Source organism: Dermacentor silvarum, chromosome 3 (genome assembly GCF_013339745.2).
Source record: "Dermacentor silvarum isolate Dsil-2018 chromosome 3, BIME_Dsil_1.4, whole genome shotgun sequence".
NCBI lineage: Eukaryota > Metazoa > Arthropoda > Arachnida > Ixodida > Ixodidae > Dermacentor > Dermacentor silvarum.
In genome coordinates, this window is record NC_051156.1 from 167628600 (window position 1) to 167641724 (window position 13125).

Sequence of the window (13125 nt, forward strand, 5' to 3'; positions counted from 1 at the left end):
AAAATAATACTGTGTGCAGTTCAACACTACGCTCATTTCTCAATTTTTCCTATTTCTTGGCTCTTGCTTTTTTTTTTTTAAGGTCTCGTAAAAAACGTATCAGAGGGGTTCTACTGTAATATGGCACTCATTACAGTACTTAGCATGCATAACCCATGCAAGTTAAACAAGACAACGCCAAGTATAGTAGCAGTGATACAATATAATGCTCATTATTGAAAAGAAGCAAGTTTGAAAAAATCAAAAAGACAAGACGCCAAAGAAATTTTCATAACCCAAGAGCAAGGAAAGTTATGTACTGGTTCACCTGGGATGGCATAGAGGGACCGACTGTTGTCCTGATTTCCTAGAAATGTCACTGCCTCTGTCTGTGTACGCTATGAGAAACACAGAAAAAAAACATTTCCATGTAGCAAACCATGCAACAGAAGATAGCATCTTCTCTACAACAAGCTCGACAGATGATGCAGCAAAGTAGGTGACCAAGCGATTGCAAAAAGATTAACCAAAACGGAGCCCCTAATGGCAATTTCTACTTCATACCTCTTCACACATCAGCAGAATAGCACAGACAAATTGCATGGTGTTCAGATTCTAGGTGATATTATTCAGAGTGCTTAATAAATGGTTAAAGTACTCAGTCATCATGACAGCGAATAATCAGTGGCTGAGGAATCAACTGTAGGCGAGGAATGTGTGAGACAGCATTGACCTAAAAGTAGGTACACCAAGAGAACGCCAGTTTCAGGATGTCCATCAAACTGCAGGCGACGAGCACTGATGCTACACTGTCTTCCAGAAAGCCTTCCTTAAACACTGCAAGACAAACTAATGTAGAACACCAACATATCTTGTAAAAGATTTCTGGGACAAAGAACTGGTGGTAGTCTTAAGATTCTTATTAAGTGGACATGTCATGAGCACTGAGTGGCTGCAATTTCACAACAGCAACTGTTCCTCACGTAATGAACTAAAGAGTTTCCCTGTTCCTCACGTAATGAACTAAAGAGTTTCCGTATAAACCGGAATATAGGCTGAAATTTTATCCAGCAAAAAAGAACATCACCGCCAATTACGATATGCCCTAATAAGAAATTTGAGTGCAGCTGTTTAGGTGTTTTGAATTGGCGATATATTAAGGCAAAGAATTTGAATCTGAATGGCAGGGTCCACTCGGCGGCGGCACGGAGCCTCTGCTCGGGCAGCGCACGAGTGTTGCGCTGCTAACGCCATCTAACGGCGGAATTACTGAGGCCTTTTCTTCTTTGGCTTGGAGTCGGCAGAGTGCGTGGACTTTTCGCACCTGTCAGCATGCTCTGTGGGACCGTCTTGCGAGAGGTTTCGGAGCGAGGCAACAGGAATGGAGGAACACGATTGTTCGAATGAACCACCGTTCTCGTGACTGTACAAACGAATGATTAGGTGTTGGTGTCCAGCACGGGGGCGAACATATTTGCTCGCTATCCGGACGCGGTGAGTCAGACTTCCTTGATTCGTCAGCGCCCGTCGGCATGTTCTATGGGGCTCCTGCTTTGCCCAGGGGGCGCTGCTAAAATTGTGCTAAAGAGCGCCCTCTGTCCTGAACTGGGTAGTACCAAGGCTCGGTCATCTGCTACGGAAAGCACGTTTACAATATGGGCCCGCCACTTTTAGTTGTGATGTACCACGGCCTGCAGCAAATATCGGGCGTCGAATATTTTTTCAGGGGTGGCACGCAGCATAAAGGCAAGAAATTATGCAGCACCGAATACGTGTACGCCGTTCAAGAAATAAGCGGCAAAGTTTTAGCGAGGTGTCAATCGCAAGTGAAGCGAATCGCGGACGAAGTTGAACTTCAGGTAAGGTTTGCACGTTGCTAGATTCAGGCGCACAAACGCGAGGAAATGCTTGCTATAAATTAATTCACAGCAGCGATAAGCAGACATAATGTGTACGGAAATCATGTGCACGACGGTACGCACCGCGATGGCTGCGGTCTTTTAGCATGCCGCGATGTACGAACTACTCGAGCGCATGATCGTACCGCACCGCAACGGTAGCAGTCTTTCAGCATGCCACGAAACGGCGGGTATCCTGCAATCTTTGTTAACTGCATGCCGCTAGACACGTAGTCATGCCTGCGCTGTAGTAACGGCCATCTGTCCTTTTAGCAACTGATAAATAACTGATGCAATGCATATGAGCGCACAGTAACGTACTACGTGCGAATCGCGCTGCAGCGCGAGCTCGTGCGCTGCTCGCTTGATGTAGCTTTTAATGACAGCGCTCGAACATCGATGTGCTGTAATCAATACTGCCTTGCTGCGCTGCCTCAACGTGCTGGCTTGAGGTCAAGGATGAGCACATTTAACTCTCAAATCTGTGCCGCTCATAGTGGGGTAATGAAGTTATCCAGCGCGCCCAACGCTCCCTTCGTGAGGCCTTGAACGAAAACGGTAGAATCTGATGTTGGGATTCAGGCCTTCTTGCTCGTGGCAGCTCACGATGCAGCAGTAACGACGGTGATGCTTTTTCGAGGCTGAACTAGGTCTCTCCGGATCGGCGTCGCCGATTCCTTCTGCTTCCAGCATTAGGTCCCACGGCACACGGAGAGTCTTTTTGCGTTAAACTAGGCTGCGGCCAGCTCGCAGCGCAGTCGGCGTGGTATGTGAGAAGTGACGAGCCTTTTCGCACTCGCAACAGGGCAGAAAAAAATGCAAATCGACGCAAAACTCGGGCTAGAAACGTGCTTCGCCACAGCCAGGGCTCAATACTACCCAAGCTGGTACTACCCAGATAACTTTTCTCGCCGCCACCAGGCGCCGCGCTACTATACCTCAAACTCCAGCGCAAGACACCCATCGCTGGTAATTCAGCTAGCTGGCATTGGTGTTTGAAAGGCGCAATAAATGCCCTTTTGATTGTATGCACTACTGTGTTGTGGTTTCTTTGTTCCAAGGGCATGTTTGGGACCCCACAAGTTACATATTTATTCAGTGATTGCTACACAATTTCTGGTGCCTAAGAGCCCGAACAGTGCAATCCGAAAAGAAATACCTGCTCTATCTTAGCCACACTGTTCTTAAGAATCATTTAATGTCTTCGCTAAAACACCTGACATGTACTATACTTTGGTCAGCACATCACACCTTAGACAAGCTTTCTTAACTGTCACTTCAATGTGCCTTTTTTTTTTTTATAACTGCAAATATCGAAGAATTCGTTGACTTCTGCTTGTGGTTGTTTTGTGTGAGAATATTATGAACAGGAAGCTTATGTTAACCATCCAAACAAAATGAAGCAGCTCACCACGTATGGGCAATCTCTGGAGTCGATAAGCACCTGGTAGTAGGTGTGGGTCTTGCCCTTCACCTCACGACCAACGTGGTTGAAACCATCACTAGTCTCCTCTGAGGCCCTGCAAGAAACAGCATGATAAGCGTTAACATTCAGGCCTTTTAGGTCATAGCAGGCTAACCTATTAATGCTGGGAGAAGCTGCTTATGTCAAACTCTTGTTGGAACAGGGTTATGCAAAAGCATTCGGCCTCATGTTTCCGTGCCAGGTCACATTCTCATTCCTCTCCTTGTTTCACAGCTTGATGCACCTACTCCTCAGCAGCAATAGGTTCTCGCCTCAAAGCCATGATGGAAATTGGTGCATGCAACTACTCTCGCTTTGTTGCTGTACAACATTATGCACACACCCATCATCTGAATGTGCTAACCTTCATGTGGGAAGGACAGCAAGATTGACAATTACCGTATTTACTCAAAAATACGGTCAAACACGAATATATGTAAACCCCTACACATTGAACTCACCGAGAAATAAAAAATAATCATTCGAATATAGGTCCGTCTCATATCTTTATAGAAAACCCAAAAACTCTGAGCATGACACACCATTATTTACATTAAGGGGACTGACAACCTATCTTTAAGGACCCAGTTTTTTATGGTGCAACGAAAATTGCAGCATCGGTAGTGTCTACACCTGCAGCGGTTACTTACAAAAGTGCGTAGATATATTGTGAGCAGAATTTTTAATCTGAGCAGCCTCTAAAAATGCAAGAGTCCCTCCTCCAGCAATGCTGAGAAGTGAGAGTGATTCCGATAGGCTGCCTCGCAAATTGTGAAAACCGCCCATTATCGTACTTTCACAGGAGTGAGTGCAACTGTGGTTAACCACTTATATTTTGACCTTTCACAGATCTAAAAGTAAAAAAGCTGGTACAATAAGTTTGCATTGTTGTACAGACCTTTTCAGGTCTCTACCACGTTTTTTCCCAAGTACACGCCTACATCAAGGCTGGCTGGCCCCTGGCATCGTTATTCTGTCAATAGACAAGCCAAGCCAACTCATCGGAAATGATGGCAAAGGCAGCGCCACTTTTGTACTCATTACAACAAAAAAGGCTTATCTGCACATTGTAAGTTGGAAAAAACTTGTAATGGAAAAAAGTGTATTTCAATACTAATAACAAGACCAGGAACCGCGTACACTAGTAGAAGGTCAGGTGATAGGCCTCTTATGCATCTTCATATTTATGCCGCATGGGGCAACAAAGGTTATTTTTAGCGACTTTGAGTGAGGAATTAAAAACATAAATCCACGTTTAATTAGAAAAAGAGGGCTCGTTTTAGCCAATACGACAGGCAATCTTTCCATCAGCAGGGTCATCTCGATTCATGTTCCGAGTGGTTGTCTATCCCTGAGAATGCTAATAAATCTCACTAGTCGATGCCACAAGCTGCATCCTCGTCGAAACTGCTGGAGAAGTTGTCCTAGTCGGACGCTTCACAGGCGTCCTCGGTACCTCAAACAATGTTGTCCTTGATTCTGTAAATTTCGTTGGATATGTAGCATTTCTTAAAGCCAGTCTGGATAATCTAGACTGGCTTTACAGCGAGCACGACGGAGGAACTCTGTTAGCACGGTACTCTTGCTAGCTTTGCTCACGAATGTAGGTCAACATTCCTTGGTCACGAATATAGGTCGATAACTCATTTTGGGCAACAGTAAAAAAAAAAAGAACGAGTCAGCCTATATTCGAGTAAGTAGGGTATTCACTTTTTCTTAGTACTGTATTTCTTTTTTATTGATGAACCTTTAAACAAGCCAAGACAGGAATGAACCTTCCTACCAAGAAAGTGCCTAGTAAGAGGCAAAGAATGATTCACCTTAAAATCACACTTGCATGCAAGGAAGCACGACCTCCAGGACCCACCATTCGAGCACAAATTATCTTTTTAGTTCAGTAAAGCACTAAGGATGGCTTGCCGCTGTTGTTATTCACATTTACTTGTAATGCTGAAGTATGCGCCACACAATGCCAAAGTGCAGTGACATAGATTACAGTACCAATTCAATTTCAAAGCAGCAGCTTAGGTTTTGAAGTAACATCCAGTGCAATTTGCAAGTTCCCAGATCAGTTTGCATGGAATGTTATGTTTGGTAGAGACGCTGCAACAATTCTAGCAATTCAATAATTTAAGGCAAAGTTTGAGCTTTCCTCGGCCACCAGAGCTTTTTCAGTGACAGAGGTACAACATGAACCCCCTCTACGTGACATGAAGTCAGCTTCATACATGCACTCAGTGGGCTGTAAACTTTTGATGAAGGTTATATAACTATACTGGTAAATGCACCTGTGACATGGCCCTCACTCCATTTTTTATGCCGGTGTACACCCAGGCACTTGCATACTTTTTTTTCTTTAAAACACAGCTCCAGTGATTTCAATCGGCAAAGGATCTGAACAAAAAATGTATCATATATCCTCCTGGGCTCTTTGGACATGTTCACCAAACAGCATGACTGAGAATTGCACCAATGTTTCATTAGGCATAACGATCATTGTGCGCAATCATGACCTTTGTCATCAAGCAGACTAGTTCTATATTGGTAAGCCTGTGCTTCCTGCTTGTGATGTCGGCATGGGAGGGGTACGCAGACTGCTCTGCCAAAACTGGTAGACTGGAGTGGAACTCCAGGATACTGGGCAACTCCAGAACCAATTTACTATACACACTTATCACCTGCTTTTCACCCTCGCAGGGCTTATGTTCAAATCACCGCCAATATTAAGGTGTTGCTCGAATACAGAAAGAGGTGCTTGGCCGCAGCCATGGAGAAAGAATAACAGGAGGCGAAACTCTGGGCCGGCGCCAGCGCGAGCACTGGTCGTGATAATGTCACAGGTGAAGGAGGAAATGTGTAGCTTCATACGTGCTACCGCGGGTGGTGAACGTTGGCGCAGCTCCCCCTTGCGGCGCCGCAACGAACTACTTCCCTTGCGGTCGGAGCGGCGCACGGGTGGCTACGGTCTCCGACGGCGCCCGGCGTCGTCTGCTACTGACCGCTTGCGCTGGGTTGTCGGATACCGACCAAAAAGTTTTGCTCCAGCGTGGTTTGCACTCCAGGGATAGATCTGTAGACCGTTTTAGTATACATATTTTTTCCAAATTATTATTTAGGATCACATGCTTTTTATGTGGCAATAAGAACAAGGAACTTGAAAGATCAGACGATCTGCGATAGTAGCCAGGGCGGCGCACTGGCATCAAGCCGCCGCGCGCGAGCAGACCAAGAGCGCATTCGCCGCGTCACGGATCTGCTGCATTGCTTCGACAAACCGTCACGTGACCATACGTCATACATCTGGCATTCTGTAGGGGACGCTGTCACGACATCCGCTGCCGCATGGCTCCCGCGCTCCTGTGTGACATTATGACGAAGCGGGAAGGAGTCGAGTTGCACCTCCTGAACTATTCTTTCTCCGTGGCCACAGCCTACTCCAAATCTGCTATTGGGGGAAAATGTTTGTATGTTTCCTACCAATGATTATTGTTCCAAGTGGCATAGAACAAAAACTGGGGAATCAGTGGGTGTGTCAGCACTTTTTTTCTGAGCCCGTGCCATTTGCTTACACCCCATGTTTCAGTATTCGCTCTACGTAAAAACCTGCAACTTGTGCACGAAACCAACGAACATAGACAAAAAAAAAATAGAATCAGCAATCAGGAGAAGGTGCCTGATTTCTGGTCATTATACAATCGCAATGAAATTGAGACCAAAGTATTTCTGTCACTCACTCTGGATTCTTTTTGCTGGGTACATCACGATCGTAAACCCTGGCCATCCATGGGAACAGTGTGACTCCACGGTAGCCGAATATCCGGTGCAGGAAAAGCTGCCAAATATTCAAGGTCATGTTAGTCAACACTGCAGCATTAAAAGATTATATTGGTTGCTTGATGTGACAATCTGCCGCAACCCAATCTAACTTTTTTTTTTTTTTTTTTGAGACAATCAAATTGTATGCATGTGCACATAAATCTCAGTGCAAATTATTGAAACGCAACCCTAAACACTTCTTAATTCAATGCAAATACATGCAAACAAAGTGCACATACTTGAAACACGCTAATTTGTTCAGATCATTTTGGAAGCAGTTTCAGATATGACTTAATGCTGCTGCAGGTAGTATCTGTGTTGTCTTCAGAACACAGCTTACCCAGTAATTATGATTTAAATCACGATTACTGACAGCTGTGCATCACAACACAGAATTTTGACAACGCGCAGGATCGACTGATGCATAGGATTTTGTGGCGCAAGGGCCAGCAATAGCCAAAGAGCGCCAAGAGATGGTAAGGTGTAGCTGATGGTGTGTTCAATGTCAAAGGGTATATGTGACATAGCTGTATAGCGGCCTGAAAAGAATTCGCTGTAAAGAGCATATAATATATGACAATGATACGTAGGGTGTACAACGATATGTTGCATGAAAATAAAAGATGCTACGAAAAGGTGATATACTAAAATGGGTCACAGTCAGTAGCACTACTGCCTCATCAGAGCCCTTGGAAAGTAAGGGCCTGGAAGGGTGCGCAATTCAAAACGCTCCAATTGCAACAGCGGCCGCTCAAGAGGGACCATGTTACGAATTTCTTGGGCTGTGAACACGTTTTGTAGGGATTGATTTTTTTTTTTTTAATCTAAAATTGATTTTGTGCAACAAGCAGGAATAGCTTTACCGAACATAGCGATAAAGAGAAAATATATACGTCGTAGAACCCTCCTCGCGGAATTGTCATTCGTTTCCTATCGCGAAAAATGAACAACTTTCACTTCACGTTCGCCGAAAAATGTACTACGCTAGCTGAAAACCGAAAAGCTTCCTGCTGACGGCAAGTTTCATGCAGAGCACTAGAACCGAACGAATATGCTGCGGAAGTATTCTTTCGGTTACTTCTCCAGCAATATTAAAACATTACACATTTCCTATTTCAACACAACACACAAAAACAGTGCGAAAACAGGGCGGTGCATTTACATTGGGTAACAGCTTACCTGCCCGGTGTCGTATTTGCCTTCGAGTTTCGGCGTTTCCAAGCGGCCGACTTCTGCGAGTCTGCAAAGCAGAGTTATTTTATAAATACCAGAAGTGGCTTCACAACTTGACGTCAACACTGGCGCTAAGCTGTCACGGAAGAAGACACAGCCGACAAAGCAACCACGTATCACCTGTTCAGCCTATCTTAAGCGTCTTACGATAGGATCACCTGGTCGGCTTCCGCTGAAGGGTCCCCAGCGATGCTCTGAGTACAGTGACCACTACGCGGGTATTGCTATTGAGTTTAGGAAACGTACCTTGTGTACTTTGCGTGCGAAGCGTGTTTCCACGGGTAGCTACAAACAAAAATTTGTTTACAGGAGCCGGAAAATTTGGTGAAGACAGCGGCCATGTCGAATGTTGATGCCAACAATGCGGCTGCCGGGATCAAACACGATGATGACAAATAGTTTTACAAAAAGAATAATTAGTACAAGCTATAATAATAACTAAAAATCCAAATGGTTCAATTATTTAAGAATTAATGTTTATTTTACATCATTTTTATTGCTTTCAAGCGCGTACGGCACTGAGGCAAAGAGCAGACGAGCGATGGCAAATGCGCAAATGGCGCCCTGCTGCTTGCTTTACGTGCGACTCCTGTAAAAGTGGAACTCGTCTGTGCAAGAAAAGGTTGCTGATCTTAACACCACGATGTTCTTAGAACTTAACACGTTTCTTGACTTTGACAACAAGTCGCTACCGAGGCGCTTTGTCGTCATCACCAGCGACGACATGGTGGAGCACACGTTCGTGCTCAATCACATGCTCATGCTGTACCTGAAGACTGGCCGCAGGGTGTTCCAGCTCAATTTCGTCAACGACGACGCTTTCTTCGCTAGCGTGTGTCAAAAGTTGGGCATCAACCTGAGAACTTACGCCGCTAAGAACGCCTTCTACAGCTTCAGCTGCCTCAGGCTTCTGAAAGACCTCGTCAGAAGTTCCTTCTCCGACAGCTCGCACCCGTTCGCCTTCCTGACTGCACCGGCGTCCGCGCACTGCGACGACGACCGACTATCCGTTATGCGGTGCCAAATTCTAGACGAGCTGCGCCGCTTTGTCGGCGACGACGTGTCGAAAGGCGAGGTCCTCGTCCTGGTAGACGACGTCTCGAGCTTGCTGAACTTTGGTCTCGGGTACCGGGAAATCGCGGGCCTGATCCACTCGCTCAGAGTCGACCCTCTCATCCGCGACCGGGGCACGGTCGTCGCGGGCACGAAATTCTGCGCCCGCGACGACGACGCGGACTGTCACCGGCTCTGCACGTACTTGTCTCACCTTGCCGATGCCACGATTGACGCGCGGGGTCTCTCCACGGGACACTGCCGAGACATCACGGGACAGGTGTGCCTGCCTTTGCCGATCTCGCCTGTTTAGTATCTGAATGCGTTGGTCTGCTCATTACGTGAAAAATGAATGCGCTATATGGATGCTTTAACTTCTGGAGTGGCAGTTCTCTCAGCTTCTTGCCTGCGCTTCCATCTACATCGCCCGTGAAAGAAAGCCAAGTCAGCTGTATAGTCTGCGCACAGCTCTAAGAGCTTATTGTTTACGGCTAAAATAATTACCTTTGGCTGAATATTCATGTTCTACCTTAAAATTTGCAGAATGTTGCAAGTTCCAACCTAAAACCAAGTGACACAAGGTGCATGTCAAACAAGGTGAAATTGGCCATCTTGAACTCGCACAAAAGTGCAAAGTGCTTCTTGTATCCTCCACTATGGAGTAATGTTTTTTTCGTGCCTCTAGTGAGATGGCGGCAGTCCTGCTTCACTTATGGGACATCATCTTCGCTCCATAAATTTGATTAAATACTCCTTACTGCGGTGCGAGCTGCTTTGGCAGGATTCGTGTGCACGTGCATGCATTTCTCCTTCCTTGCATACGAACACAGTCGACCATCATCATCTGTGTGCTTGAATGCGAGGGAAAGAGACCTACATGCATTAAGGAAACGGTGTAGTTTCTTTCGTTTGATATTTTCGTTTTGTTGAAAGGTCTCCCCCTTCCAATGCGTTTAAACTGGGCTCGGTGAATCGGGCAATAAAGGTAGCTTGGGCTGCCTGGAATTCTTTCAGCTTGGACTAATATCAACATGCCTGCACTTTAATGGTGCCATTTTAGTTAAATACTCCTTACGAGCTTCCCTTTTACGGTGCACAGTGGTAACCACTAGTGAACCAACTCGTATGTTGTTAGGTGCAAGTCTGTGTTTTTAAATTAGTCTTTACACGCAGCCAACATTCTTTCTGCTGCAGATTTCCATCACAAGAACGAGCAATACGCAGCTGCCAATGACGAAGAAAATGCATTTCCGGCTCGAAGACAGAGGTGTCAAGCTCTTTCCTGTCGGCCTTAACAAGATGCCGTTGCACGTCTGAAATCACTGTCCACACCACCAGGCACGTGAGGCCAACAATATTTATTGATACTATTGCTATGAAATAAATACATAGAATGTTGAACAAAAATCGACTCTGCACTGCAGGAGCTTAAAAAAAAACGCACACAAACACAGTACAGAAATCATGTGCCATGAAGCACAAGCTGGAATGTTGCTTGGTGAATGCAGGTACAAAATGTGTACAACTAGACTCAATCAGACAACAGCTACAATAATCTATAAAGACAAGGAAGCAGACCAAGTACACCATGTAACAGATACTAACGAAGTTAATATTCAGCATATGATACAAGAACATAAGGTTTACAATATGAATGCCTCAAGGCCCAGGAATGGCAAAAAATAGCATGGAACCCTTGGGGACAGTAAAGGCCTTGCTACATAAGGTGTAGGTGCTAATACACGAGGATAGTAAAGAAGGAAAACACATACACAGATGCTACTAACAACTGCCATTTATCGTACAACTTGTAGCTACAATTCATATACACTATTCATGTTACACTAAATTACAGTTGTTAGTATTGCCCCCTTTAATGCATATGATACCACCATTACTGTTCAGCATTGCACCTTAAGATGCCATTTGAACTTGCCGAAATTTGCACCTAGCTTCACCTGCAAATTAACCGTGACCATTGCAACTCAATCCAGAGGTAGCTTCCTTCACAGAAATGACTACAGAAACGAGGCCAGATCAACACTGCCACACAACTGTTCTTATGTTTTGCAAAACCACAACCCGAGCCTTGCTGCAGCAGCCTATCATTTCCAAACGAACTTAGAAAAAAAAAGGGGGAGATGGGGGGAGGGATTGCAATAAAGTTTGACTCTACCATGAACTAGTCTATTGGAACTCTAGAGATCCGACATCAATGTGCATACACAAGTCTAGAAAGAAATTTAAAAATTAATTGGATGAGGCATTAACCAGTACGAGTGCACATTAAAGACTTTAGTTAGCCTAGAATGCCGCTGCAGGCCCTACAAGGTGCTAAATGTTGCAAAGGTGGGATCCAGAATGAGACGGATCCTAAACGAGTGCATGCAACAATCATGAATCAGTTGTTTCTAAACATACATGCAGTAACAGAGACCACCGAGATGTGCGGCAAAGGGGCCACACTCTCGGAGAAATGGCCTCCAAGAAAGGCCACAGAGGTTACACAGGCTTGGAGTAGCAAAGAGTGAAAGAACAGATCAACACCAAGCACAACCATGGCAAAATAGATGACAGAGTTGACCTCGTGGGCAAAGACTTGACCACAATAATGGCTTTTCTTGAGTGGACATCAGTGCGTCACATTCCACGGTGTTATGGTGACCAGCCATCACCGACACATCACAGAAACACTTACTCGAGACTTAGTTTCTTCCAGGAAGTTTGAAAGCACACTCAGTCCTCAAGACAGCTACGCAACCTTCACAAACTCTGCACCTAAATCGTGCTCTCTCTGCAAACACATGCAGCAACAGCCTCCTGAAATCAAGCTCACGAACTTCGCACAGCAAGCCCTAAGCGATAGTTTCATCTATATACTTCCTGTAAACAGACTGCAGGAACTTTAGAGGGTATATAATACCCAGACCGTCTTCACATAGCTTCCATGGCACTATATATATCGTAAGCCAATTGCTCCGAGAGTAAGTGATGGGGCAATTCGTATGAGAAAGTGGTCTGCAATGTCACCTCATTTTATAATTAATAAGTCATTTCTCAGTATTTTGAAGAAGTTGAAACGTTCATAAGTGCCTCAAAAAAGAAAAAAAGTTATCACACCTCGCATATTGCACACTTTCCTATAGTGTCTCTGCAACAGAGTGCTCTCTAGTGTAATTAATGCATAAAGTTAAAACTGTGGCCCTGAGCTTCGTAACAGGTACCTGGAGAATTTTAAAACACTGGCAAACTGCCATGCAAAGAACATAAGGCAGAGTATGTTTAAATTTTCAGCAAAAAGTAGCAACCTCATTAATATGAAGCACCCAGGAAAAAACCTACACTTAGGTAGCCCGGTTCAGTGTTGTACTTAGTACATCCCGACTCGCACTACATCCACAGCAAGGACTTCAATGGGCTTTACTCCACAATACATCCACTAAAGAACTGTCATGCTGACTCCATATTACAACTCCTTGCTTATCCCTACAAACAGGATCTTCACAGCAGTCGGCTGCAAACTGAGCAGTATCACCGTGTCATTTTTTGCAACTAAAAGTGAACATTCAGAACGACAAACAAATATGTAATCTTGCACAGTTTTTTCTATGCACTAATTGTCAATGTTCCCGTTCACACAAGTACAACTTGGAATGCGAAAGAAAAACATCGCTGGGCACC

General features: G+C 45.0%; 2 protein-coding genes across 2 annotated transcripts in view; one reads left to right on the top strand and one right to left on the bottom strand.

The window, feature by feature from the left end:
* The window catches only part of LOC119446017 (polymerase delta-interacting protein 2), a 31860-nt gene extending 23078 nt beyond the window's left edge, over positions 1–8782 (bottom strand). Inside the window, exons 1-5 of the mRNA XM_037710325.2 lie at positions 8638–8782; positions 8338–8398; positions 7077–7174; positions 3289–3397; positions 308–377 (exon numbers count right to left, since the gene is read on the bottom strand). Of these exons, the coding sequence (XP_037566253.1) occupies positions 308–377; positions 3289–3397; positions 7077–7174; positions 8338–8398; positions 8638–8732 (433 nt within the window). The 5' untranslated portion in view covers positions 8733–8782. The remainder of the gene's footprint in view (positions 1–307; positions 378–3288; positions 3398–7076; positions 7175–8337; positions 8399–8637) is intronic.
* A 135-nt stretch (positions 8783–8917) lies between these two features.
* LOC119446020 (elongator complex protein 6) lies at positions 8918–10851 on the top strand. Its single transcript, XM_037710329.2, has 2 exons — positions 8918–9724; positions 10639–10851. The coding sequence occupies exons 1-2, from the start codon at positions 9035–9037 to the stop codon at positions 10759–10761; spliced, it is 813 nt and encodes a 270-aa protein (XP_037566257.1). The 5' UTR covers positions 8918–9034; the 3' UTR covers positions 10762–10851.
* The last annotated feature ends 2274 nt before the right edge of the window (positions 10852–13125 follow it).